Raw genomic sequence first — 26,891 nt, forward strand, 5'->3', positions numbered from 1 at the left:
TGTATGTATATGAATTCAAAAATGTTTAAGAATATATATATATGATAGTATGTGACATTATGCATGTATATATATAAGTATAACAAGAATAATAAGTAATATAATAATAATGATTAATAATGGTAGTAATAATAATAATAATAAAATGTCAAATAACATAAAAGAAAGTGAAAAACGATTAAGGATCAAATAGAAAAATCAATAAAATATAAGGGCCGAACTAAGAAATCGAGAAAGGATCAATCTGAAATGCGCGCCACAACAGGAGGACCCAAAAGGAAATATTCCCATTGATCCCACGCCGTTTCAACATAATCTGAAATCTGGTCGATGGACCAAATTGAAACAAAGCGAAATTTTGTGGCGAAATTGCAATGGCGCGAATCTGAGATTTAAAATCAAAATAAAGGAGGAAGGACCAGACCATAAATATCCCTTCGACGTCTAACGCGGATCCTCCCCTCGGGTAGGGCCACCGCTGGTCGCATGGGAAAGCGCGCGCTTTTGAAGTTTTTATAAAACAAAATTTTCCTTCTTTAAAAACATTGAATCGAAAAGGAAAAAACTAAAAAAACTATTTTGGTGCTCGCTAGGGTTTTATCCCTAGCATCCTCACCCGCCCAAGATGCGTCCTTTCCCTCCACAATTTCACCGAGAACGGTGATCGGAAAGGTGGTACGACGGGCTTTTAATCGCCCCTGAGCCAATTCGCCGACAAGGGTAAGCCAATCCCTTTTCCTTTTATTATTTAAAAAAAACAAATGAAATAATAAAAACAAAAAGTACGAAAAAATGGAACTCAATTTCACCTTGAATCAACAAAATCGATCTGTATTCTCAGTAATTTTATTCTATTTCCTGCGTATTCTCTCTGTGTTTTTTCTTTCAATTTTCCCCCCTTTTTACAGATTTTCAAAGGCTTTTATAGCCCGAAAAAGAAAAACTAAATCGCATCTATCTATTATTTTGCTGTTTTCTCTCTGTTGGACTCTTTGAGTTCGTTTTGTTTGCAGGTGTCGTGCTTTGAACACAAGACGTTGAGAGGCCACCGAGAGGGCGTCTGGCGCTTGGGACGCCTCACTTGGAGACTGCTAGGGGCTTGCGGCGCTAAACATGAAGCTAGGGTTTGGGTGTTTTGGGGTTTGGTTTTAGTTGTTTGGGCTTAGGGTAGTTTTGGGCCGTGTAAAATGTAGGACTGTTTTTTAATTTTGCTTGGGCTTGGGTCGATTGGGCCCTATTACACTATGTTTGGTTGGTGTATTATTTTTTACTCATGTTTTCATATATAATTTAATTAGTTCAATTGGTAATATTTAGTAATTCCCATAATTTATTTTTAGCTAAGTGAAGACAAATTTTTCGCTTATTTTAGAGGTCTTGTTTTTATAAGAGTTTTACTCACCTTTTTATTTTCAAGTTTAAACTTGTACTAACTATTCTTTATTTTATGTTTAACTATTGCAATATATATGCGATAAATAAACATTTTTCTTATGTTATTACACTAGTAACCAAACGAGGTATAAAAGTTAAAATGTGACAAGTTTAATGGAGCAGAATATATATTTAACATTAAAATGCACTTTATTGAAGTTGTTTTAATATTTAATTTTAAATGCATTTGATAATGATATTAAAATTTTAATTAATACAAAATTTTCAGCAAAAACAATCTTTTGGTGTAATTGTTAAGTTAATTTTATTTTTTAAAATCATATTTAGAATAAATTATTTTAAAATAAAATATTTAATTTTATCTGAAGATATTCAAAATAATATAAAATATTATATTTATAAGATTAAAATTACAAAATCAAGTCTATACTTATATGAAGTGGTGGTTAAAACTATTATTAAATTTATTTAACATAAATTCAAACTATATTACGCACATCCCCACCCAATATTGGATTAAAAGAAAATTACAAAATAACTTTAAAATTTAAGGTTTACTTTTATAAACAATATAATTAGGAAGCAATCCACTTCGACCGATTTGATATCCCTATTCATATGGTCTAAAATGTATATATATTAATATTTATTTAATGGTTAAAAGTTTCACATAAAACAAATAATTAATTTTTTAATTTAGGTTAAATTTCACATACACAATTTATATAAATGAAATATGATAGTTAAATCGTTAAAATATTAATCATACAAAAATATACTTAATTTAATTTTACACCAACACAAGTAAATCCTCTCCATATAATTATATTCAATACTTAATTTTTACTAATATATCAAACAATTTTTAATATAATTTTTCATTTGATCAAACATCACCGACCACACTAATCAATAATAAATTAACCTTTGTATTTTAAATTAGAAAATAAAACTAAATGTATCAAAAAGAAAAGAAAAGAAAACTAAAATTATTAAATTATGAGAAAATATTGAAAATAAAAAGGAAATCAAGAAAATTACTACATACAAAATTGAAAGACGTGGAAAGAAAGCATAGTATTGAATGTTACAAATTACAATGAATATTGTTTAGTACAAATTCAGAAACTTACAAGAGACTTATAATTTGGATGAGAAATATATGTTTTCACTTAACACATAAAACAACTACATGAGTAGTATTTATAATTATCAAAATCTAACAAAACAAATCTAATATCATTGAAGGAGAAACTTTACAATTTGTAGAAGACTGGCAGGTTACTCCATGAACTTGTGGCAGGCAATGTTATGTGCACACATAAATATAATTTGTATCAAAATCAATCTCATACATGCTAATAAGCATTTATTTTCAAGTACAATTGCAATCTATTGAGCTCAAGCTTTCCAGCATAAAATTCTTTAAACATAAATATAAATCATGTATTATTTTCAGGTGAAACTAAAGAAAAATTGTTAGTCTCCATGCCGAGGAATGGATAATCCAAATCCAACAAACCAGAACCTTATAGCTCAAAAAAGAACTATCTCTATTTTTTTCGTTGACTTATCTCTTTGATTACACCGTCGGTTAGTGAATTGACATCATTATTCTTCCCAAAAAACTTCACAAATTCCATATTTGGATCCATCAAGTACCTGCATATGCATGTCAGAGCAAGAATCAAGTCACAAATCACAGTCTTCCTACAAGCAGTGCATGAATGAAATGCCAGTGGCAGCCAATAAACTAATGTTGCAAGGTGCTGATAGGTTTAGGAACTTTATAGTGGTGGCACACATGCCCACATTTACTAACATCGATACCTTCAAGAGTGCCGAGAGTACCAGTCTTCACTAGGAAAAAAGTGAAAACCTTTTGTCATCTTATCTCCTAATTGAACAACTCTTGCCAGTAAACTACCATCTTTATTCTATTTTGAGGTCTGCTATTTTGTGTTCATCAATGTCAACATACACCAATGCCTATTACTATACAGATCTCAATTACCAGTCAACATCATCGCAGGTCAAATCAAACAAAGCTAGTACTTACATGACTATGGAATGATCAACAAGGTAATCTGAATCTTCCTCTGCCGTCTTCATATAATAAACTCGATATGCACGAGCAACTTTCTTTATCTCGTCCGGTGTACCAGTTAACCCTACTAATTTTGGATGAAACTCTGCAAAAGTGGAAAATTAATTACAGGTAAAAGTTTCGATGAACCAAATTATAGTTGCATAAGCAAATTGGCCAAAATACTTCGAAAAAAAATACTATGAAGTACCTTTCACATATTCGCGTACTTGCTCAATGGTATCTCTTTCAGGATCAACAGAGATAAATACGGGCACAATGTCTATTCCAGCCTTTTCCTCTAAGAAGTGAAAACACAAGAAGACACCAAATAGAAATTGAAGTTACTACAAATGGATCACTTGAGTTGTTTCTAGCCTGACAAATTCTTGTCTCATATTCTAGTTTCATGATAAATAAAGAATCACATTAGTTTCTTTGATGATAAGCAAGTTTTTAAGTAACTTAACAAACATACGATTCAAAATTTTATTTTCTGGCCAAATGAAACTATCAGCAACTTACTTATTTTGTCAATAGCAGCAGCTAGCTTTAGCAGCTCATCTGGGCAGATATCTGGACAGTGAGTGAAGCCAAAATATACCAAAGTCCACTTCCCCTTAAAGTCCTTCTCAGTAACACGTTTACCGTCATGATTTACAAGATTAAATGGACCCCCGATGGCTGCTTTTCCAGCAGATGGCCCTTCTTTCACAGCCTTGGAAGCATTACTAATTTCTGCAGTAGTAAAACTTCAAGTCTTCAACCAATACGAGCAGAAAAGAAAAAGTGATACGATACTAGTAATTAGTAATTGAAAATTGGAGACATTTCATTCATCGCCTAGCTGAACCATAAGAACTCTTTTCGGCCAAAGTTCAATTCATTTTGACAACACTGCTACTCTTAAATAAAGCCTTAAAAACACATTATGATGCCCAAACTTGCAAGTTACAACTTTTAAAAGACTATTTTGCATATTGTAGAACCATGGAACTATGACACTAACGATGCCCGCAGTCGCAAGTTATAACTTTTAAAGACTCAACTGTTTATTGTTATGCTCTCTTTCCCAGCAGTGCAAAACCTTTTAACACAACTTACAACTCACTCTCTTTCCCAGCAGTGCAAAACCTTGTAACACAACTTACAACTCACCATAGAAGTGTACCTTCAATATGTCTTTTCTTTAGATTGTCGTAGTAAAAAATAATACCGATTCCAGTGGCAAGTAGCAAAAGAAAACTCAACCATGAAACAGGCTGCAAATTCCAATCCAATCAAAACAAGATTCGAAACTTTTTAATCCAAAAAAAAGGGGAAGTTTCAGAAAGAGAACAAATTAAGAAGCCAAAAAAGGGGAATAAAAATTGAAGTACCCCGCCGCGAACAGGCTTGCCTTCACTACCACTGCTCTGTTGCGAACCTCCAGTGTTTTGGGTCTCTTCAGAATTGGTTTTCAATGACGAAGACGGTTTCTCTTGATTTTCGGTAGGAGTTGCGGTGGAATTAGATAAAAACCTTCCATAAATTCCCAAGGATTTGAATTCAGCTCCAACAGGAATAGCCTGTGAACCACCAAAAAAGAAAGATGAGAGATTGAAAAGATATTCTGGGTAATTTTCAAAAGGAGAAGAAAGAAATGAGGAGGGAAACGAACAGGTGGGAAGGAAGGGAGAGATGGAGCGCAAAGAGAGTGGGGGGTTGTGGTTGAAGATGGAATGGAGGATCTGAATTGGCTCAGACTGCGGGCATAAAGACACCGATTAAAGCTTCGTAAACGAGATGCGTTTCTCCAAATAGCAGTAGCCATGGGATCTTTCCAGTCTTCAACTTTTGCGTTTCGATAAACCCTACTGTACTATGAAAGGAACAGGGGGTTTTGCAAATAGCAATGGTTGGTAAAGGGAATTAGACACCATTTTATTTAGATCTCAATTCCACATTTGCTGCTGCATTGGGCTACTTTGGGAAGATTTGGAGTAGAATCCAAGCCCACAGCCTATGTCCAGAGCTTTAAAAATAATAAGACCTTGATTTATATTTTTATAAATTGATAGTTCTTGTTAGAAGGGTAAATTATATTAGTAACTATTTAATTATTTTTGGTTAATTATAAAAAATTATTAAAATTTTTTTTAATCAGCTGACCAACGGTGGCCACTTTTAAAATTGACATAATAATAATAATTTTAACCATCAACATTTATAAATTATAAATTATATAAATTTAATCTTGATTCTATAAAAAATTAACCCTCTACATTTACAACTTGTGCAATTTGATCACATTTTTTTACAATTTTGTTATTCTTTATGACATTGAGGGTTATTCTTAAAAAATGAGAAAAATAAAATTATTATTATGAATTTTTAAGTGTTTTCATTTTTTAATATTTTCAACACTAATAAATTGACTTTTTAAACTTTTTAAGTAAAAAGGTCACAAAGAGCACTAAAATTACAAAAACCAAAAAACAAAAATACACAAGGTTTGAATGTTAAGTGTAAGACTTTTCAAAATCAAGATTAAATTTACACAATGTAAAAGTTTTAAAGGTTAAAGTTGTTTTATGGGAATTTTAAAACCTACCATCATTAGCACCAAAAAGACAAATTAAATAATTAAGTGATAATTTTATACATTTTCATAATTGATTGACAAAAAATACCAATAGAGTAATTTAATTGTGTGGATTGATGAACGTGAAATCTACTAACATGAAATCAATTTAAAAAAAAAAAATTTATTATCTTTTTTAATAAAATCAATTCAACCAATCAATCCAACCGGTTTCTGCAAACATTAATTCAACCCAAACACGAAAATTTTAATTAAAGACCCAACTACAACCACGCCTTCGAACCTAATTTGCATCATCCCATACAATTGAATCAAGTCGAAACCCAAAACACAATAAAATTGAATTATTTTGTCTGAAAATCTCTTGGATGTCAATGGTGTTTACCAAAAATGTTTATAGGGAGAGATGAGGGTATTTTACCAAAATATTACAAAAACAATAAAAAAATTCTAAAATAATATAACTTTTTTATTATTTACCAAAATAATACAAAAAAAAAAATACTGAAGGAGGGCCTGCCACAGGCGGCACCTTTGATGCCTGTGGCAGATGCGGCACCAATTGTTCGTATTTTGACTATTTGTTCGTATTTTTTTCTCAAATTTTATTATTTTTAAAAAATATACTATTTTTTATTTTACATTATTTTAATGCATTATATTTGAAATGTATTAATTTACTGTGTTTTTAAATAAATTTAAAAAAAACTCTTATTTCAACCCTATGTTCGTATTTTTTCCAAATTTTATTACTTTTAAAAAATATACTATTTTTAATTTTACATTATTTTAGTACATTATATTTGATATATATTAATTTATTGTATTTTCAAATAAATTAAAAAATCCTTATTTCAACCCTTTGTTCGTATTTTTTCCCAAATTTTGTTACTTTTAAAAATATATTATTTTTAATTTTATTATTTTACATTATTTTATTACATTATGTTTGAAATGTATTAATTTAGTGTGTTTTTATTGAAAGTAAGAAATACGAACATAAGGCGAAATAAGGATTTTTTTTAAATTTATTTAAAAACACACTAAATTAATACATTTCAAATATAATGTACTAAAATAATGTAAAATAAAAAATAAAAAACTGTATATTTTTTAAAAGTAATAAAATCCGAAAAAAAAATACGAATAAAAGACCAAAATACGAACAATTGGTGCCGCCTCTGCCACAGGCACCAAAGGTGCCGCCTGTGGCAGGCCCTCCTTCAGTATGTTTTTTTTGGAACTGTTTTTTTTTTGTATTATTTTGGTAAATAATAAAAAAGTTATATGATTTTGGATTTTTTTCTTGTTTTTGTAATATTTTGGTAAAATACCCGAGAGATGATCATTGATGCTCACATCTTTTGGCTACGATGAACAAACATCAACCAACACTGCAAGAGAAAGTTCATTTGACTTTGAACTTACCTTAAATCACAAGCCTCACATTTTAACCTCTTATTTCATCAATTTAACAACATCTGGAAAAGTATATAAACATCAAGATCGAATGAAACGAGCAAATGCCACTATCCAAAGTCACAACGAGTTCCATGTAACATAATACTACCACCAGCTTGTCAATATCACTCATTATAAATGGGATATATATATATATGTATCATTGCATATTCAAAAAGAAAACTTCTCCTACATTATCCAATTGGAAGAGAATAAATCACCTTTGAAATACATGCAGCAGTACCATAACCAGTGGATTAGAGGTGCCAAATTACACCCCTCTATTTCAGAAAATGAATTCATATAGCAATACATAAGCTAGAGATTACCAAAACTACGAGAGGGTCAGAGCAGTCGTACGAATACGATCATTAGTTTTTAGACTGCAAGGAAAACAATATGTGGTTAGAAACAATAAAACATCCACCAAAGGTAAAGTTTTAATATCAAGTTAAATAATTACAGCCAACCTCCATGTTTTTCGAGATTTCTTTCATTTGTTCAGCAAGTTCTTGCCTCTTCTTCTCAGCTGCATGCACCAAAGCCAGCAATTAACATCAGCAAGGTCTTTTGTTGGCTTTTTGTAGGATAATAGCAGGTTAAATTCACACACAGAATGTAGAAAAAGATCATAGTAACAGGACGAGACATGCACATACCCATACTGGAGATATCTTCTATCCTCTTTGATGTCCTCACAGCAAATCTTTGGAATGCAGGACTGAAAAATAAAAAACATGAAAAACCAAAGAAAAAAAAAGAAACAAAGGTTGGTCCTCGAAGAAATCATAGAGCAACGATTAATGTAAGCAAACAGACAATCAATGAAAGTAGAAGGAAAAAGAACTCAGATTTCCTAAAACTATGAGAAAACTTTCCACCGGCTATTAAAGATCAAACTTCAATGTTCAATTATTTATTTTGTTCATATGAAAATTTTCACCCCCCCCCCCAAGAATCCAGTTCTAGATATTTTACACTGGAGATAACATATGCCTAACATTAACAACTCTATCGAAGCAAACCAAATTTCGGAATCCTTTTCCCAGATGATTCACAAACTTAAAAAACAAAATTTGGTCTCAAGCATTTGAAAAGATATACTAAACAAAAAGTCAATATCATTTCGAATAAATTTGTCCCAAAAAGGGAAAGGGGGGCTGATTTTGAGGTAAAAATCTTCTCAAACCTCCTTAATCCATGGTGCAAGGCATGTTGCACTATCGATGTGTGTGTATATATATATATATATGGAAATTTGAGAATTGAGGCACTTTTGCTTCAAGTGAACGAACTGATGGGAAACAGAGCAGTCCCAGCAGCCAGAGAAAGAAGCTTCCATAAATAGTTAACAAACAACAAGCTATTTCAAGTCTTTAGAATTACACGAACAAATATTCAACCTTTCTGATCTCGAGAAAAAATTTTGATTTTTTTTCTTATTCTATAAAAAAAATCAATGGAAAATAATGAAAAATAAACCAGAGAAAAAAAGGCACCTGTTTGCAAGTCTGTCAACGACAAGCTCATTGACGACATAAGATATAACTCTGTGCATGAAATTTCCTCCTCCAGCCATGATCAGTTTCCAAAATCTGATAAAAAAATTAAAATTAGAACAAATATCAGATAAACAAGCCCGAAGTCAAATAAACCCTAATATTTTTGTTAGACAACAAAACAATCATTATGTAATTATATAAAAGATTTAAAAAAATTAACGCTAGGAATTATGATGATTAAGAGAAGTTTTACCTGGCAAATGAAAACGACGAAGACGATGGAGCTGGCTCCTTTGTTTCTCGAAGCTACCTGATCTCTTCTAAGGAGGCTTGAGTTTCGTTTATATCAGGCGCAGGCAGGACAGCACGAGTGTCCTTGTGAGTTGTGGGGTTGAAGCTGGGTCAGGGCTCAGGGGCTTTGATGGATCATGGCGATTAACAGGCCAGAAAACTTTGTTGTTGTCTAAACGAAAAGTTTAGCTCCTTGGGCCTTTCCAATTCTTTTTCTTTGTCTTGTTGGATTTATAGAATTCTATTTTCAACAATCAAGAAATTTTATATATTCTTTTACAAGGGAAATTACTTGTTTGATACATATTCCCGGATACGCAACTCCTCCATTTCAAGCGAGGTCACTTATACATAAATTTACCCTCATTCATCTTTTAAAAAATAATAATGTCTCATGTCATATCAACCTTAAAAGTCAATCTATATGTTAGTCATATTACATCAAATCTAAATGAGATACCCATAATTTTGTCAATTGAGTCTTAGTTCGATTGGCATTGGTATTGTTGTAAATACAAGAGGTCATGAGTTTAAATACGTTGAAGCGCATTATCCTCCTATTTAAGGGTTGGTGAGGGGCTATGAGTAGTTTTGGGCATTGCATCAAAAAGAACAGATATGATAACAACGTTAATGAAATTAATGTTAAAAAAAAAGATATCCATAATCTTAAAATTAGACTTGTAAGCTAAAGTGATCATTTGTGAAAGAACCACATTAAATCTTCAAACCTATATAAATAAAGCCTTACTACCAATGCCTTATAAGGCCAGGATACTAACAATATTTTGCCTATAACCACTTGGTCAACCTAGTCATCACGAGGGATATTCGTACAACACCACCCATCTAGCCTACCAATAGTATCACTAGCAAAGCTGCATGCAACCTCAGCCTTAGTACTACCATACCTACCCAAATCAATATGATCCTCAAGTTGCAACTTGCTAATAGCCCCCTACCCCTATTTTCGCTAACTGACCATTCCTCCGTCCAAAATAATATGAATGCGAGCCAACAATATACAAAACTACTGAAGCAACTCAAGCTCCTTCAAGAATAGTTCCAATGACATCAAGGAACATTGCAATAAAATGCCCAGGTCATACAAGAATTCGAGACATGTAAAGGCCATTAGCAAAAAGATACTAAAGGGCAAGATAATGACGAATTGGGGAGGTCCCTATAAAGTCGTAAAAAAGGCTAGCTGTGAAGCATATCAATTGGTACGATTAAATAGTAAGTTCATCCCAAGAATGCGTAGATTATGTAGTAACACCATCCCAACTAATCTTAATATGTGAATAGAAGGTGTAGAGATTCCCTATTTGTGATTTGTGTCATATGGTGGAGGAAACTGTGGAGCATCTAATGATATGGTGTCAATAGGTGGGGATGATATGGTTTGAAGCATGTTATGGTATTCATGTTGATGGGCAAGTGATCAATTTTGTATTAATTCAGTCATAAAAATATGATAGGTCTTGCCTATAAATTTAGGCAATAAATGTCGTTTCAAATTTGACAGAGTACATATAAAACAAGCGTATACATGAACAACTTTGATCGACATTTTTGAAAAATATACTATGCCTATAAATTTAGGACAGTTGTTTTTGTTTTTTTAGATAAATTACACCAATAATCACTCAACTTTAGGGTAGCTAATAAAACAATCACTTTAGTTTCAGTTCAGTCACTCAACTTTTAAAAAATAACAAAATAGTCATTTTAACCATTTTCCGTTACAAACGTAATGGAAAAGTGGCATGGCATCCTACTATGTAAACGACCCCACATTAAAACCCTAGCAGCAGCAGCAGCAGCAGCAGAAGAAGAAGAAGAAGAAGAAGAAGAAGAAGAAGAAGAAGAAGAAGAAGAAGAAGAAGAAGAAGAAGAAGAAGGAAAATGATTAGGAGAAGAGAAAAAAAATTGAGATTCGTGACTAAGTCAGGAATCGAGAAAAGAAAAAAAAGGTCGTGGATCGTGGTGACGGCAATGAGGCAAGCTTCACAAAGAACAATTCTGGTAACGAGAACGGTCGAGAGCTTTTCTTGCCGTATCCAGCCAAATGCACCATCTAATCTCTTCTCAAGTCATCTCTATTTTTTCTTCTTATTCTTCTTCTTCTTTGTACCAAATACTTTGGACTTAGAATCTGCCATGGTTTAGGGATAAAACGGTGCGATTGTTGCTATTTCCATTTTCTTTTTCTGTATGGGATTTTTGTTTTCTTTATTACCTTTTGTCTTAAATCTTTTTTTATCAGTTTACTACCATGGAGATGTTTGGTAAGTATCTGATTATGAGTGTTTTGTTGAGTACATATGGTTTGTATTGAAACGGAAACTCATTTGTCAGTTAATGGATCTTGTTGGTTATACCCATGTGAGGTTTAAACCTACAGTAGTTAATGGATGATGATGATGTTTAATGTTAACCATCATGAAAACTGTATTTTTTTTAAAGTTGAGCATATCTGTGTTAGTGAAGAAGAAGAAGTAGCATATCACTATATTTGAAAACAGAGATTGTTGGGGTGGAGAAGAAAAAGCATAAACATATTGGGTCATTTAGTAAAAAATAAAAATATTGGGCCATTTATTAAAAAATGGAAAAAGAAGGACACAAAAAAAAAATCACTCAACTTTGCCTCATCCAACGTGGCAAGTTAACTAGCCACGTTAGTGGTCCCGTTAAGACAATGACGAAAAAAGTTAATGGGTGACTGATTTGTCACTTTTCGATAACGTTAGTAATTGTTTTGTTATTTTTCGAAAGTTGAGTTACTGAATTGAAACTAAAGTGACTGTTTTGTCAGTTACTTCAAAATTGAATGACTGTTAATGTAATTTACCTTTTTTTTCTCTTTTTTTTTTCTTTTTAACATTTCATACCTATGTTATCCATGAAATAAGTACATATATATTTACAATTTGAACAATGTGTTTTAAATATTGTACGCAACATATTTAAATCACATTTAAAGCCTAAATTGATAAATAAGTTCATTGAAGGAGTTGATTGATACAATATTAATACTTAAAGGATATTAGAAGTCTTTGAAATTTGGGACCAATTTAGAAACTATGGTTCGATGATATTCAGCGATAACAACCCAGAATTCGAAGAAATCATGATTAAAGAAAATGAAATGATTCAGCTGTTGTTTCTTGTAATTTACATCTTGTATGCACAAAATTTGGTTAAGAGTAAAACTTGCAATATACAAATGAAAAGAACTTTGAATTAACGCATAACAAGCAGATTAATTCCCTTCTCGGTTTCTGTGGAGTGAAAAAATGAAAATAAAAATCTACAAATGTGCTAAAAATATTTGATTCCAAGTATCGGGAACACCGGGCAAGCACCAATGGATGCAATCGGCATGACGGCCTGGATCTGCTTTTTCCTCGTCGTTCAAAAGCCGTCCCCCAGTTTCGGTATAAATGGATGAATGTGCATCGATCCTGTACTCTGAAAGCTGCGTAATGTTAAGAACCGAGACGGGGACTTTCATTTTGTTGATCACACCAGCCACCACGCTCATCATATCCTTGTTGGAACCGCTTCCCCAGAATTTCTTCTTCATCACTGGCTTCGTTTCGTTGAAGCATTTAAGCCCATCTTCCCTGCCCCAGTCTTTGCTCCTGCACAATAAAAGCATTCATGCCCATGGTTATATTTGGCAAAAAAATACACAGTGTTGAGAAAATTTCAAATTCTGATTTTGGTCCCTCTACTATGTTCAATTTTGAAATTAGTTCATGTATTTTAATTTGATATTCTACTTATAGAATCTCATTAGTTAGTCATTAATTATTTCAGTTAAAATGCCAATTTGATTTTTTTTTAAATATCAATTCTAACTTATCATGTTGACATGATTTTTTCTAGAAAGGTGTTTTTAAATATATATATATATTCAGTCCCATCTTTTTGTCCCAGTCTTTGCTTCTGCACATTTGGTAAAAATAGGTAATATTAGAAAAGTTAAATTTTAATTTTGGTCCTTTTACTTTATTCAAATATTAGAATTTAATCTATATACTTTAATTAGATATAATTTATTCCTCTACTTTTATAATATCATTGGTTAATCTAAATAGTTAACATTATTAACTATTTTGGCTAAAATGATGACATGAATTTTTTCTTAAAAACATTACTTTCAACTCATCAGTCTAACATAATTCATTTTCTTATTAGAATGATGTTTTTAAGAAAAATTCATGTCAATACTCAATATTTTAACCAAAATAGCAAATGCTATTAACTATTTACGTTAACTAATAACATTATAAGAGTAGAGAAAATCAAATGATGTCAAATTAAAAGACATTGACCAAATTACAAATTTGAACATAGTAGAGAGATCAAAACCGCAATTTAACCTTAAAAAAGCAAGATTAGAAAGAGAAGAAGGAGAAGAAGCAGACTTGGAATGTATAGAGGACATAGTAGTGAAGAAAACACGTGTCTTGTTGGGATTGATGGTAGAATCGATCCAGTTAGCCCATGTCTTCAAACCGATTTTGTAGGCAACCGGTGTATCCAGCTGTGCATAACCTTCTTCACCATTTGCGAACGAACCCCATCTGTTCATGTAATGTTCAAAATCAGAAGCTTAAACGCAGAAAGAAATTATTTGGAATGGAGAGAGGAGAAGTTACATACAGTGTTTTGAGGCGAAGGCCAATCATCCACCAAACGTAAGTATTGAAGGCAAGGATATCAGCTCCTTCCCAGTTTTTTGACTGCTTGGAAACTGAGTCAACTTTTATGATTCTCTTCTTCGGTTCTAAGATATTCACCTCCGTATTGGATTCAACTAGAAATGGAGCCCAATAAAACTCTATACTTGCATTATATTCCTGCCAAAGGTCAGTGTTAGCTTTTATGTTATTTTCTGAATTCTGGTATACCTTCTCTTTAAAGGAATGGAATTAGGAACAACTCTGTTGATCAAATCATGATTTGACTATGGCTACCATTAGTTAATATTTTTTAATAATTTATTTAAACAAATAATAATTAATTTCAAATTTAAAAACCATTAATTTAAGTAATTAATTATTTACTTTTCCTTAAAATTGATTATTATTTATTATATAAAGTATTTATTAATTTAAGCGTCGGTGACAAGTGTCCTATAAGTATAATAAAATATTAAAAATATATATTTTATGAAAAGAGACCTTTGTCAATTTTTAAAAAATTATTTGTGAAATAAAAAAAGGTACATCGGTGTACCAAATGCTCACTCATAATATTATTAATATATTATGATTTTTAACAATAATCATTTAGGATTCATGTGTGAATCATTTTAAATAAATTATTTAAAGTAAAAGGTAAAATAATTTTTCAAGCAAAACTATAATAGAATAAATTTAAATTTATTGAAAGTTACGAACAAATTATGTATAGGTTAAAAATATTACCATTAATAATATATTCTATTAATTGCTTAAATTAATTTTATGATAATTTATCAAAACTGATCATTTTAAATACATTGTTATTTAAATTTGAAAAAAAGCTTATTTAATTTATAGCAATTTTGTGGCCAATTTTTTTTTGAAGAATTTATATTAGATTTGTAATTTTGCTTGTGGGTTTAAAAAGCTTAAGCGACAATTAGGATAATAACCTAAAAGTAAATAAATAAAATTTTGCAAATAAATTGAATATGGATTTCAATGTATTTGAAAGTAGATGTAGGAACAAGATCATCTAAATACTTGATTTAAAATAAAATTAATACTTTTAATTCTAGGAATCTAGCTCATTTGCAATTAATTTTAAATTTTAAATTTAATTGGTATCATTTTATTGGATTTTTTCAATTTTAAATATATGCGTTTTAATATTCAAAGGTTTGATTTAAAATTAAAATTTAATTGATAACTCATATTCAACTTTATAGACACGGATTAATAATGTTATCAATTTTAATTTAATTTTTAAATCAAACAAGTAGATGATGAAATTTTTAAAATCAAAAGCGAGTGAGAGGGACTAAATTCCAGAAGTTAAAGATGTACAGGGACATAGGGATAATTAGACCCTTTTTCTGCCTTACTTTCTCATCCACCCAAATGAGAAAAAAAAACTCAACTGCTAACGTGTCAGCATTCAAAAGCCTAACTTCTACACTACTCTATGTATTCCAATATGTAGTTATAGATGATAGTTCACAATCACCAACATGATTAATTGCTAGGTGCGGTGGGATTTTTAAAAATAATAACAATTTAAGTGAAAAATAACTATTCTCATAATCATAATTTTACATTTTAAATGTCATAAAATATTTTGAGTTAACAAAATTTTAACCTTACTAAAATATAGAATTAAATTATGTAAAATAAAATAGTTAAAATATGTTTTACTTTTCAAAATTTATATTTTAATTCCTATATTTTTATTTTCAATAATTTAGTACTGTATTTTTAAAATTTAAAATTTAGATCCAACTATTATCTTTATAAAATTTGTTAGTTTGACATTTTGAAATAAATAAAAAAATTATTTGGTAGCCATGTAATTATAAAGATAACATTGTAATGAACTTAAATTTAAAAGAAAAAATTAATAGTGTTAACAGTTGGACCTAAATTTTGAAATATGAAAAATAAAGAGACTAAAATCTTGAAAATGAAAGTACACAAGGATTAAATTCAAAATATTCAAAGAAAACAGGGACTGTTTTTAACCAATTAAAATGTAAAAAAATATAATGGAATTTGACCAAATCTTTCAAATGGTAGAGGGGTAAGTACCTTGGCTTTGAAGACATTACGAATTTTGCCTCGTTTCATAGACTTCTTTTGTGGAGGAATAGTCCATTCTATCATACAAACGAAAGATTCCCATTGACTCCTTTGCAGGGAATCCCCTGCAAACACCAACCTCTTCCCTCTAAGCTTTTCAAGTGCAACTTCTGGATCAAATCTACACATGAAATGAAACATTAGAAGGAATAAAACCGGTTAATTCATTAGACGTCCTCAAATTATGATTCAAATTCTAAAATCATCGTAAGTTCTAAATGTATGTTTGTTACCTAGGCAAGTAGCAGTCGTCTGGCTGCCATTCCCAATGACGGTAATCAAGATCAAGCCGACCATTTTTGACACAAGAAAATTGCCTGTCCACGTACGGACAACTCCTGTCTGTGTACAGAGGCTTGATGGAACGGTTGAACACCCACTTCCCACGAGTTATATCACATTCCTCAGGGTCAAACTCGAACCTATCGTCTAGTTCGGGGTTTTCTAGGTTCTTCTCTGCTGTTTCATCCTCTGTTAGACAACGACATCATAACAATAAAATCCTCGTACAAAGAAATTCAATCATAAAACAAACCCTGTTGAATCACTTACTAGCTTTAACAACAGCACTTGTTCTTCTAGCACAGGATTTAGATTTGAGAAAAGAACTTGAAGAGAGAAAACTGAGTCTTTCAGTATATAAGAGAGCAAGGAAAGCAAAACCGCAGAGTGTAACAGTGATGATTGAAAGGGGTAGCTTTCCTCTGTAACCTTTCATCATAATGGTTGAAGGAGATGCTACAAAGAGGCGCTGAGGCAGAGCTGAGAAATATTAAAACCCAAAAGCCAAAACAGTGTGATAAAAGGCATCAGAGAGCTCAGCTGGTGCAACAGAATGATGACCACCTTTGTGTTTTGAGTAGGAGTAAAGCTAAAGCTATGGTTTGTGGGATTTTTGACATATATATATTGGTTTAGCATAATGTGATGGAAGGTAGAGAGTAAGTTGAAAGGCTAACATCCTTGTCTAATCTTCTTCCTTTTCGTGGAAGCTAAATTTATACCTTTAAACGTTTTAATTAGGTGAAGTAAATGATGTATTTTTTCGTAACAGGCTTTCTTTTCAATTCTTTGTGTTCCTATCGCTGCTGAGTATGGTATCAGTTTTTTGTCTTCATTTAGTAGCAGGAGAAAAGCTGATGTCGACTAACGTACTTGCAGTATCTTTTACGGTCCCCATGTGTGTGTACGCAAGGGCGACGGCAAGAAGAAATATTTGGCACCCGTTATAATTCATTTCATGAATATTCTTTTAAAAAAGTATTTTTAAATAAAAATTTACCCACATTTTAGATGTGAAATCATCTAATATATATCGTAAATAAATAAAATAAAAAGTAGATACATTTTATAATAAAGTGTACCATAACATATACATAAATGCCATTAATAAGAGGAGGGTGACTCATTCCATATTATAATGTACCATAGAGTACATGAATCTCATAAAGCATTCAAAGAGCATTTTCTTTGTATATTAAGTCATCCACAACATGCAAGGTGTATGTATTGCAACAATTCTCCCTTGGATGGCTATTCCTTATAAATATGCTTTCTTAAAACTTTGTAAAAAAATGAGATAAAAATTTAGTGAAGGAAAAAAGTGAAAATATTAATAAGAAACCTCCCATCAAATGTAACCAATTATATAATATTTTTAAGATGACACATTCAAGAGCAAATTTAGATTTTGTTTGGGGGGAATTTAGTTGTATATTTTTATAAGAGCTAAAATGCAATTTTACCGTTTTAATAGTTTATATCTTTATAATTGTTTAAAGGACTTGTAAACTCGAGAGAGAGAGAGAGAAGGGAAAAGTAGAAAAATAGTGGTTGTTTGTGATGTTGTTACAATTAAGGGTGAGCATTCGATCGAATCGAATCGAATCGAATCGAAAATTTTTGAGTTAATCGAGTTTTCGAATCTCATTTTATCATCCTAACTTTATTTGAAGTTTTCTCGAATTGAGTCGAGTGAGATGGAATTCGAATCGAATATATTTGTTCGAGTTAAATTTTAAAAAATAATTTTGGGCCCTTGTAACCATTGTCACCCATCGTAATAAATTTTTTCCACCTTTATCAAATTTTTTATTAACTTTCATCACTTCATAATTTATTTATTAATTTTATATATTGGTTAGCTTCTTTGCTTGCTTAGTTGTTTCAATTATCTTGATTCTTATCACTATGTATTTTAGAATTAAAAATATATTAAATGTAAAAATATAATTTTTAATAAAAGTTATTTTAAAAATAAAATGTGAAATTGATACCAATATAAAATTTTAACACGAATATTTTATGGCATAATTAATAATTTAATTTTAATATAAATATTCAATATGACTAAACAATTCAATAATATAAATAATATAAAATGTGAAATTTAATTTAATAATATAAATAGTAGATATAAATAAAATTATTACTATTTATGTTTAGTGATTTTTTGGATAATTTTGATTTTTATTTGAGAGTAAAGGGTGAGAAGTAAAAGTTTAGGGGAAAAATAAAAAAGTTTTAGGAATAAAAGTTTGAGGGAAAGTAAATAGGGGGAGTAAAATTTTGGAGGGAAAATATTTAAAAAAAATTGGAGGGGGGAGGGTTTGGGATAGATGAGAGGTGAGATGGGAAGGGAATAAAAGTTTTAGGGAAAAGTGGGAGGAGTAAAATTTGGGGGAAAATAAAAGGTTTTGAGGGTTTTTGGGAGTAAAATTTTGAGAAAAAATAAATGGGAGAGTAAAATTTTGGTGGGAAATGGATTTTGGGTAGATTGGGGGGTTGGGAGGGGAGGGGAGTAAAAGTTTTGGGGGGAAAGTGGGAATGAGTAAAAGTTTTAAGGGAAAAGTAAAAAGGTTTGGGAGTTTGGAGTAAAATGTAAAATATTATAGTTTGATATTGAATTATTCGAGTTATTCAATTGAAAACTAAACTCGATTCAACTCAAATTGAAAAAAATTTAAGTTGATTCGAATAACTCGATTAACTCGAATAACTCGATTCGTTTAACTCGAAATTCAAATTTTTTTCGATTTTTTCGAGTCGAATTGAGTTTTGCTCACCCCTAGTTACAATTGCGGGAAATTAGAAGAAGAAGAAAAGAGAATAATTTTTTTTTAGTTATAAAGGAAGTTGAACTTGAAAAACTCAACCAAGAAACAAAGATTAGCTTGACTGACATTGATCACGTAGCCATCTTGCTCCACCAAAGGCAGGTGAGAGAAAAAATGAAATCCCGTTGTACAGCTCCCTACCACCTTGGTCATAGCATCAGCTGCCATGTTCTTCGTTCGTGGCACATGTCGTATCTTTACTTGCCAGTCCCTCCGTAACAGCCCGTTTTCAATGAAATCAGAACAATGGTTTTGGGACCACAAATCCAAAGTCAAAAAATTTATTTTAATATTATTTTGTGATCTATAGCATGATAGTATTATAGTATAAAAATTTCGTTAAGAAATTTTACCGTTTGTATGCTCAGTTTGATGAAAAGGACTAAATCGCATAAAGTGTGAAAGTTGTGTTCTATTAGCTAAAGGTGTTAAAAAGCTATAGAACTTTAAATTGGAGGTCCTTATATGGTAATTGGACCATTAAAGGTGATAGTGGATGTGGCAATTATGAATTTTTTAAAGTTAGGTAAGGTTAAAATGGTAATTAGGTAATAAATGAATAAAATAAATAGAACAAAAGGATCATCTTTTTCATTCAAAAACTAACTGAAATTTACAGCAAAGGAACACCATTTTAGGAGCTTCAACATTTGGCCAAGCTCATCCTTGCATGTAGGTGTGTTTTTGTCTCGTTTTTAATAATTTTTATGTTTCCGGGATTGTTGTAGCTTAACCTAGCTAGCCTGGAGACTAATTTGCAAAATGGTTGAAGGTTTGGGGTTTTACCATTGATGAATATGTTATGGGTTTTAAGTTTAATGGAAGAAAATGAATATTTGTTGTTAGTTAAACAACTTTTGTTAAGTGATTTTTAATGAAATTGTCAATTAGGGGTTAAATTGAGAAATATGAAAATTATGTGTTAAATGTGTGAAATTGTGAAATTCATGGGCTTCTATGAGTATATAGGATATTCGACTAGGCTTGGGTGTGGTGAAATTGCATGAATTTCATTTTTACTAGCCTAGGGACTAAATTGTAAAGAAGTCAAAAGTATAGGGGTAAAATAGTATTTTTCTAAAACATAAATTTTGGATTCAATTGATTAGAATAAAGATTAAAGTAGTTAAATTTTATTATATAGATCAAGAAAAGCAACGTACGGAATTAGATCGGGGGAAAGATAAAGTATTAGATTGAACGATCGTTTTCCGTCATTCGTGTTCGAGGTAAGTTCGTGTAATTAAATAGCGTATTTATATGATTTAATTGAAATATATGTATGTGAATGGTTTAATTATTATGTATAATTATCGAGCTCATAATGACGACATACGAAGAATACCGAGCCCCATTTGAACCTTAAGAATTCGTAGGATACAAATGACATGTCATTAGGGTTACCAATTCTAGCTCTTATGAGCTTACCGATACTCAGCTCGTATGAGCTTACCATTATTCAGCTCGGAAGAGCTTACCATTTATCGCTCGTATGAGCAGACATGTACAAGAATTGACGGATTACAGTTCAGTACACCTCGTGTGTACCATCCGCGTATCTAATGATATTCTAAGTGGTTCTATAGGCATAGTATTATTACGAGATTATACAAGTTCGATGCGAACTAGTATAGGTATTTACATGGAAATGGTTTATATATGATATATGGATACACAGTATAAATGTTACATGTACATGGAATTTAATAATTGTTGAATTCATACATGATTCTCGGTTTTTATATGAATACATGACTAACTTGGTTAATGATTACGTGGTAGGCTTTGGCCAAATTGAATTGTGTTATGCTTTGATTTACTTACCTAAATTATGGTTAAATGGTAAGTTTAATTCTTTATTATACGAACTTACTAAGCTTAATTGCTTACTCTGTTTATTTTTCCGTGTTTAATAGTGTTTTGAAAGCTCGTTCAGATTGGAGTTCGTCAAGGATCTCATCACACTATCAAACTTTATTTTGGTACTTTTGACTTTATATTTTGGGTTAAATGGCATGTATAGGTCTTTTCGGCTAATGGAAGCCTATATGTTTTGTTGTGTATTTAACCATTTGATTTGGCTTTAATTTGGTATATTTTGTTGTCATGTGAATGCCTTATTTGTGAATTGGTATTTTGGGTACCAAATAATTGAGATTGATAAGTGGTATGCATGATAAGTTTAGGCACAATGATGCATATATGTGTTTGACCATTTAGGTAGATTTTGGAGGAATAATTGACAAGTTTTTAAGTGGTTAATTGAGATGCCTACTAGTATCATACTTGTATGTATTGATATTACATGTTATAAACTTGATGTTGGTTGGTTTTGAATGCCTATTTATGCTATAGTTATATGTAAACTTATGTGTGTAGGTTGGTACTAAATTAGGTGAGAAATATGGCTTGGAAAATGGCCTATTTTTGTCCACACGGGCAGAGACACGGGCTTGTGTCTCACATGGCCAGGTGACACTACCATGTGTCCCCTGCAACTTTTATAGAAATTAAGTCAGTAGCTTCACACGGCCTAGCACACGGGCGTGTGGCTTGGCCATAGGCACAAGTCAGTATACCCTCTAGTTTTCACACGACCTGACACACGGGTGTGTGAGGCCGTTTCGAATGGTACACGGCCTGGCATACGGGGTGTGGTCTGGTCGTGTTACCTAAGTCAGTATGCTTACTAGTTTGGACACAGGCTAGGGCATGGGCAAGGACATGGGCGTGTGGCCCCATTTCGAATGTCCGCACGGCCTGAGACACGGGCATGTCTCTTGGCTGTGTGAGACACACGGCTTGGCCACACGGACGTGTGTACCTTTAAAAATTTTTCATGTGTTTCTAAAAATTTCTTGAGTACTCGATTTAGTCCTGAACCCTTTTTAATGTTTATTTTGGGTCTCGAAGGCTCGTATTAGGGACTATATGAATGAATTTCAATAGTTATTGATTTGAATGTGAAATGTACATAAGATGTTTGTTTAATTGAGTTATAAGTCCGGTAATGCTCTATAACCCTGTTCCGGTGTCGGATACGGGTTAGGGGTGTTACACCCTTGCCATCCATTTTCAAATCTCCAACCCCAATAATGGTATCCCTACTCTTTCGGTTCCCAGTATTAAATCAACCCCTTTTTTACTATCGCTCTCAACTAATAGTCAACACACTCCCTCTTCCCAAGTTGTTTTTAGCCCATCTACTAACACATGAAGTTTTGCCTTTAAAATCAAGCTAACACCTGTAGTGTGACCATATCCAAACACCAAATCTCCCTTTGGACATCTCACTAAGCTACCTACAGTTGTACGACCCGATTTTACGTCAACTCTACCATTCGTATTCAGTTTAAATCACCCAATCTATGGATTTTCCCATTGAGCAAATGCTTGCTATTACGAATTGGAGAGTGATCACATGATCACCCTAGCCCAAAACAAACTAGCCATGACCACTTCTTCCGTATTAAGATGTTGATCTGTGAAGATAGCCTAATTTCTTCCTTTCTCCCATTGTATCCCTTTAACCAAAAATTTTGCCGAGTTCTTGGCGTTTGACTACCACCATTTCTCAAAGTTACTTGTAAAAAAAAATCTTGTTGAAGACTATCTGGAATTAAACTTTTCCATACTGCTTGAGCCGATAGGCATATTCTCAAAATGTGATCAATATTTTCCATCATATGACCACAAATGTAACACGAATCATCATCCATTAAGCTCATTTTGTAACTTTATTCATTAGTTAACAGTTGACCATGCAGGCATAACCAAAGAAATTATCTTATTTGTTATGGTACCTGGACTCTCCAAATTGCTTTCCATTTCGCATTCGCCTTTGTCCATGAATCTTGATTGAGAGATCTATACCCTATTGCCACTATGTAACTACCAGATTTAGAGGCTTTCCGTATACAAATATCTCTTCCTTTTCCTTCTAATGGTGTCATGATTCTACTAAAAAGTGGATGATCTCATGTGGCAACTCATCGATGAAACAAGGCTAATTCCAATCTCCATGTGAAAATTATTGAATAGACGAAAAGTAAAATTATAAGTATAATGAATTTTTATGTGAATAAGGACTATATTGTACAAGACATAAAGTTTAAATTGGTTTTAATTGTTGAGTGAATGTAGTGAATTTAACATATAATTGCTCATGTAAACAAGGTGTGAACTAGTGGGATATATATGGCATGCCATTAGGATATTTTCAAGCGTGCTAGTGATAGTGACACTTCTGTACAATTTAGTGATTTTGCACTTCGGTGTTAGTGATAGTGACACTTTTGTACAATTTAGTGATTTTGCACTTCGGTGCTAGTGATAGTGACACTTCAGTGCAATTTGTTAACTTTACACTTTGGTGTAATGTAGTGTATGCATGCTTGTGCAAATGAATCAATGTTCATTTTGCATATCCTATGTGTTCTATTGAATCTACAATTGGGTGAATAATATAAGTGGTCTTATAAATGAATCGATAAATGATCTATAGAATGTTAGTTTAAGAATTCATTATGATTACTTTTCACTTAATTCCATTACATATAACTATTTTTCAGGTATTTAAATGATACTATTGGTTGTTTTAAATGGTAAGTTTAATTCTTGATGTACTTACTAAGCTTTATAAACTCAACGCGTTATTTTTCAACGTGTAGATAAAGACTCGAGTTGAAGCTTTATAAACTTAACGCGTTATTTTTCAACTCATCACATCTCAAAGCTTAGAAGAGAGTATGATTTTGATACTTTTTTAAATATAGATTATGGCATGTACATAAGTTAATGCAAATAATATGGACAAGGTTTCTAGTGAAAATACTTGACGAGTATTGATCATTTAGTTGGCCTTACAAACTTGTTAAATTTTGATTAACTTAGATGTGGAATCATATAATGTTTTGATGGAGAATTATGTTTTATAATGCTTTGAAATGGTTTAGAATGGTTGATGATGGTAGGGACTTGACTTTTAGACATTTCAAACATGATTCAAGTAATTTGTCTTCAGTGTCGCGACATCAGAAATTAATGTCATGAAATTGGACATGTAGTTAGAGTAATTTGTTTTCGGTGTCACGACATCTATCAGTGTCGCAACATTGACCTTGTTTAGTAATCTATTTTTGGCATCACAACATCGACAGCTCAATGTCGCAACATTCTTCAGTGTCGTGACACCCACTTCTCAGTGTCGCAACATTGACCTTGTACTTTTGACTCAAATAAGCCCTGAATGTACCCAAACTTTAAATAAAGCTTAAAAATGAATTGAATAAAAAAAATCTATTTATGTTCAAACAAGTTTTAATTTTGATGTTTGATTTGAATAGTTCTAGTGTCCCAATATGACATCCCTTACTCGTGATGTATTGGTTCATTTCGGGTAAGGGGTGTTACATTCACCATTTGGATCTTTGCTTTTATTTCTAAGCATAATGAATTCTCATTGATTTTAAAAAAGGATTTAAGGAAAAATAAGAAGTTACAGATGATGGGAAAAGTGGAAGGGGTGGAGAAAGAGTGTAGGGAAGCTCTTTGGAAGAGGATGAAGAAGGCTTTGAGAAAAAGAGAAATGGAGATCGTGAGAAGGATGAGAAGAAGAAGAACAAAGAAATAAAAGAGAGAAAAAAAACACATAAAAAGAGAGAAAAAACACATAAAAAAAGAAAGGGAAAAATTGTTAATGGCCATGTCAGTTTATCGTTACACCATTAATAGCAATTAACAACTCAATGATCATAACCTAACAAATTAATGAACATATTATAACTCTTTAAAGTTCAATAGCCAAAATATAATTTAAATTGCACATATATATTTCATTTGCTCATTACACAGAATCAAGTTAAGTTTATAGCAATGAGGCAAATTACAGACAACATAATTATTGCCCAAGAGATAATTCATTCGATGCGGACTAAAAAAGGTAAAACCGGTTGGATAGCTAGTAAAGTCGATTTGGAGAAGGCGTATGATAAACTCAAGTGGGATTTTATCGAAGATACACTGTTAGATGTAGATATTCCTCTTTCGCTGTCTCGAATTATTATGGATTGCGTTGCTTCTATGTTTATACAAATAGTATAGAATGGAAGTCTATCAAAAGAGTTTTTCCCAATGAGAGGTATACGACAAGGTTGTCCTCTCCCCCCTTATTTGTTTATTTTCTGCCTGGCGAGATTGGGCCAGCTTATTCATAAATGGGTGCAGGATAATACTTAGAGGCCTATTTTTATTATTAAGAATGGTCTAGCTATATCGCATCTATTTTTTGCTGATGATCTGTTCTTATTTGCAGAAGCGGAAGTGGAACATGCACAGATGATTAGGGATGTATTGGACCTTTTTGGGGATGCTTCGAGACACAAAGTAAATTCTAGTAAGATGGAGGTATATTTTTTCCAAAAATATTAAGCCTCGTGATGCAGCTGAAATTTGTAGTATTCTTAGCTTTGCGAAAACGGAAGATCTGGGGGCTTACTTGAGGATGTCATTGTTTCTTCGAAAGGTGACTTCAAGTACTTTCAAGTTTGTTGTGGAGAAAATTCGGAGGAAGCTAGATAGTTGGGATGCTAAAATGCTTTCCGTGGTAGGAAGGGTGGCTTTTGCGCGGTCTGTCCTCCTTTCAATCCCTAATTTCTTTATGCAAACTATTAAAATCCTTATTAGTATTTGTGCAGAAATAGAGAAGATTGCACGGAGGTTTATTTGGGGTAAGGATACAGAAAGGCATAAGCTATCTTTGGTTAAATGGTCTAATTGTTGTTAGCTACTCACTAATGGGGGACTTGGTCTTCAAAGTCTCAAAGAACATAATGATTCATTCCTACTTAAGTTGGGGCTCAATCTACTCACAAATAAGCAAGCTTTGTGGGTAAAACTTCTCTGTGTCAAATACAAAGTTAAAGAAGTTTGTCCAGTGGATATATCAAAGGGGTCGTGCTCCTTTGTTTAGAGGTCTCTTTCTAAGGTTTGGCCACTTTTACATCAAAGTCTTGCTTGGTCAGTTGGTGATGACAACCTTATTATGGTTTGGGCTGATAATTGAATTTTAAAAATTTTCCCTTTAATTATTTTTTGTCGGACTATTGAGCTTATTAATGTGTCTACTACTCTGATGGATGTTACATTAGATGATAGCAGCTAGAATTGGAATTATTTACGTTGTGTGGTTGATAGGAATATTCTTTCCTACACTGTAGGTATTCTGCCTCCAAGTCCTTTAATTGGGAAAGACGAATTGATTTCTAAATGGTCTGACAACAGGAAGTTTACTGTTAAATCTGCATATTCTTTTATCCAAAATCTTTTGAATCCTGTGGATAAAAAATGGAAACTGGCGTGGTCCTTTACTGGCCCTCAACGTGTTAGACAGTTCCTTTGGTCGGTGCTTAACGAACTCTTGCTAACTAATGCTGAACGATACAAACGAGGTATGTTTGGTGACACTTCTTGTATATTTTGTGGTAATGTTGAAGAATCTATTATTCATGTGTTGAGAAGTTGTGGCAAAGCTCGTGTAGTGTAGAAGTAGATTATCCCGGAGAGGGTGTTATTGCATTTTTTCTGTCCCGTTGTTGGAATGGCTTACGATAAATTTAAAGA

The 26,891-nt window shown here is 32.1% G+C and overlaps 3 protein-coding genes across 4 annotated transcripts; all 3 read right to left on the minus strand.

Annotated features, from left to right (window-relative positions):
* Positions 1 to 2,447: 2,447 nt before the first annotated feature.
* On the minus strand, positions 2,448 to 5,386 carry LOC105780714 (protein SCO1 homolog 1, mitochondrial). The gene is made up of 7 exons (XM_012605195.2): positions 5,142 to 5,386; positions 4,861 to 5,049; positions 4,653 to 4,743; positions 4,007 to 4,219; positions 3,693 to 3,782; positions 3,455 to 3,587; positions 2,448 to 3,057 (listed from the first exon to the last, which is right to left on the minus strand). Exons 1-7 carry the CDS (start codon positions 5,292 to 5,294, stop codon positions 2,949 to 2,951), a joined length of 978 nt encoding a protein of 325 aa, XP_012460649.1. The 5' UTR covers positions 5,295 to 5,386; the 3' UTR covers positions 2,448 to 2,948.
* Positions 5,387 to 7,621: 2,235 nt separating this feature from the next.
* Positions 7,622 to 9,446, minus strand: LOC105780737 (hypothetical protein). The gene is made up of 5 exons (XM_012605225.2): positions 9,282 to 9,446; positions 9,026 to 9,121; positions 8,186 to 8,247; positions 7,997 to 8,055; positions 7,622 to 7,909 (listed from the first exon to the last, which is right to left on the minus strand). Exons 2-5 carry the CDS (start codon positions 9,103 to 9,105, stop codon positions 7,898 to 7,900), a joined length of 213 nt encoding a protein of 70 aa, XP_012460679.1. The 5' UTR covers positions 9,106 to 9,121; positions 9,282 to 9,446; the 3' UTR covers positions 7,622 to 7,897.
* Positions 9,447 to 12,459: 3,013 nt separating this feature from the next.
* On the minus strand, positions 12,460 to 17,020 carry LOC105780948 (protein trichome birefringence-like 3). Of its 2 annotated transcripts, none has more exons than XM_012605488.2 (6): positions 16,708 to 17,020; positions 16,389 to 16,611; positions 16,105 to 16,276; positions 13,997 to 14,193; positions 13,759 to 13,917; positions 12,460 to 12,969 (listed from the first exon to the last, which is right to left on the minus strand). In XM_012605488.2, exons 1-6 carry the CDS (start codon positions 16,874 to 16,876, stop codon positions 12,636 to 12,638), a joined length of 1,254 nt encoding a protein of 417 aa, XP_012460942.1. In that variant the 5' UTR covers positions 16,877 to 17,020; the 3' UTR covers positions 12,460 to 12,635. The 2 variants fall into 2 exon arrangements, with proteins under 2 accessions (XP_012460942.1, XP_012460941.1); XM_012605487.2 differs by having other exon boundaries at positions 16,389 to 16,626.
* Between the last annotated feature and the right edge of the window lie 9,871 nt (positions 17,021 to 26,891).

This window comes from Gossypium raimondii, chromosome 4, assembly GCF_025698545.1.
Source record: "Gossypium raimondii isolate GPD5lz chromosome 4, ASM2569854v1, whole genome shotgun sequence".
Classification (NCBI taxonomy): Eukaryota; Viridiplantae; Streptophyta; class Magnoliopsida; order Malvales; family Malvaceae; genus Gossypium; species Gossypium raimondii.

Coding starts and splice junctions, on each gene's coding strand:
- LOC105780714 (XM_012605195.2), bottom strand. CDS start 5,294: ATGGCTACTGCTATTTGGAGAAACGCATCTCGTTTACGAAGCTTTAAT. Junction 5,050..5,141: donor CTCTCCCTTCCTTCCCACCT/GTTCGTTTCCCT, acceptor GGTGGTTCACAG/GCTATTCCTGTTGGAGCTGA. Junction 4,744..4,860: donor GCAAGCCTGTTCGCGGCGGG/GTACTTCAATTT, acceptor TGGAATTTGCAG/CCTGTTTCATGGTTGAGTTT.
- LOC105780737 (XM_012605225.2), bottom strand. CDS start 9,105: ATGGCTGGAGGAGGAAATTTCATGCACAGAGTTATATCTTATGTCGTC. Junction 8,248..9,025: donor GTTGACAGACTTGCAAACAG/GTGCCTTTTTTT, acceptor TTTATTTTTCAG/TCCTGCATTCCAAAGATTTG. Junction 8,056..8,185: donor AGAAGATATCTCCAGTATGG/GTATGTGCATGT, acceptor TGGTGCATGCAG/CTGAGAAGAAGAGGCAAGAA.
- LOC105780948 (XM_012605487.2), bottom strand. CDS start 16,876: ATGATGAAAGGTTACAGAGGAAAGCTACCCCTTTCAATCATCACTGTT. Junction 16,277..16,388: donor GACGACTGCTACTTGCCTAG/GTAACAAACATA, acceptor TTTCATGTGTAG/ATTTGATCCAGAAGTTGCAC. Junction 12,970..13,758: donor ATGTCCTCTATACATTCCAA/GTCTGCTTCTTC, acceptor TTTATTGTGCAG/GAGCAAAGACTGGGGCAGGG.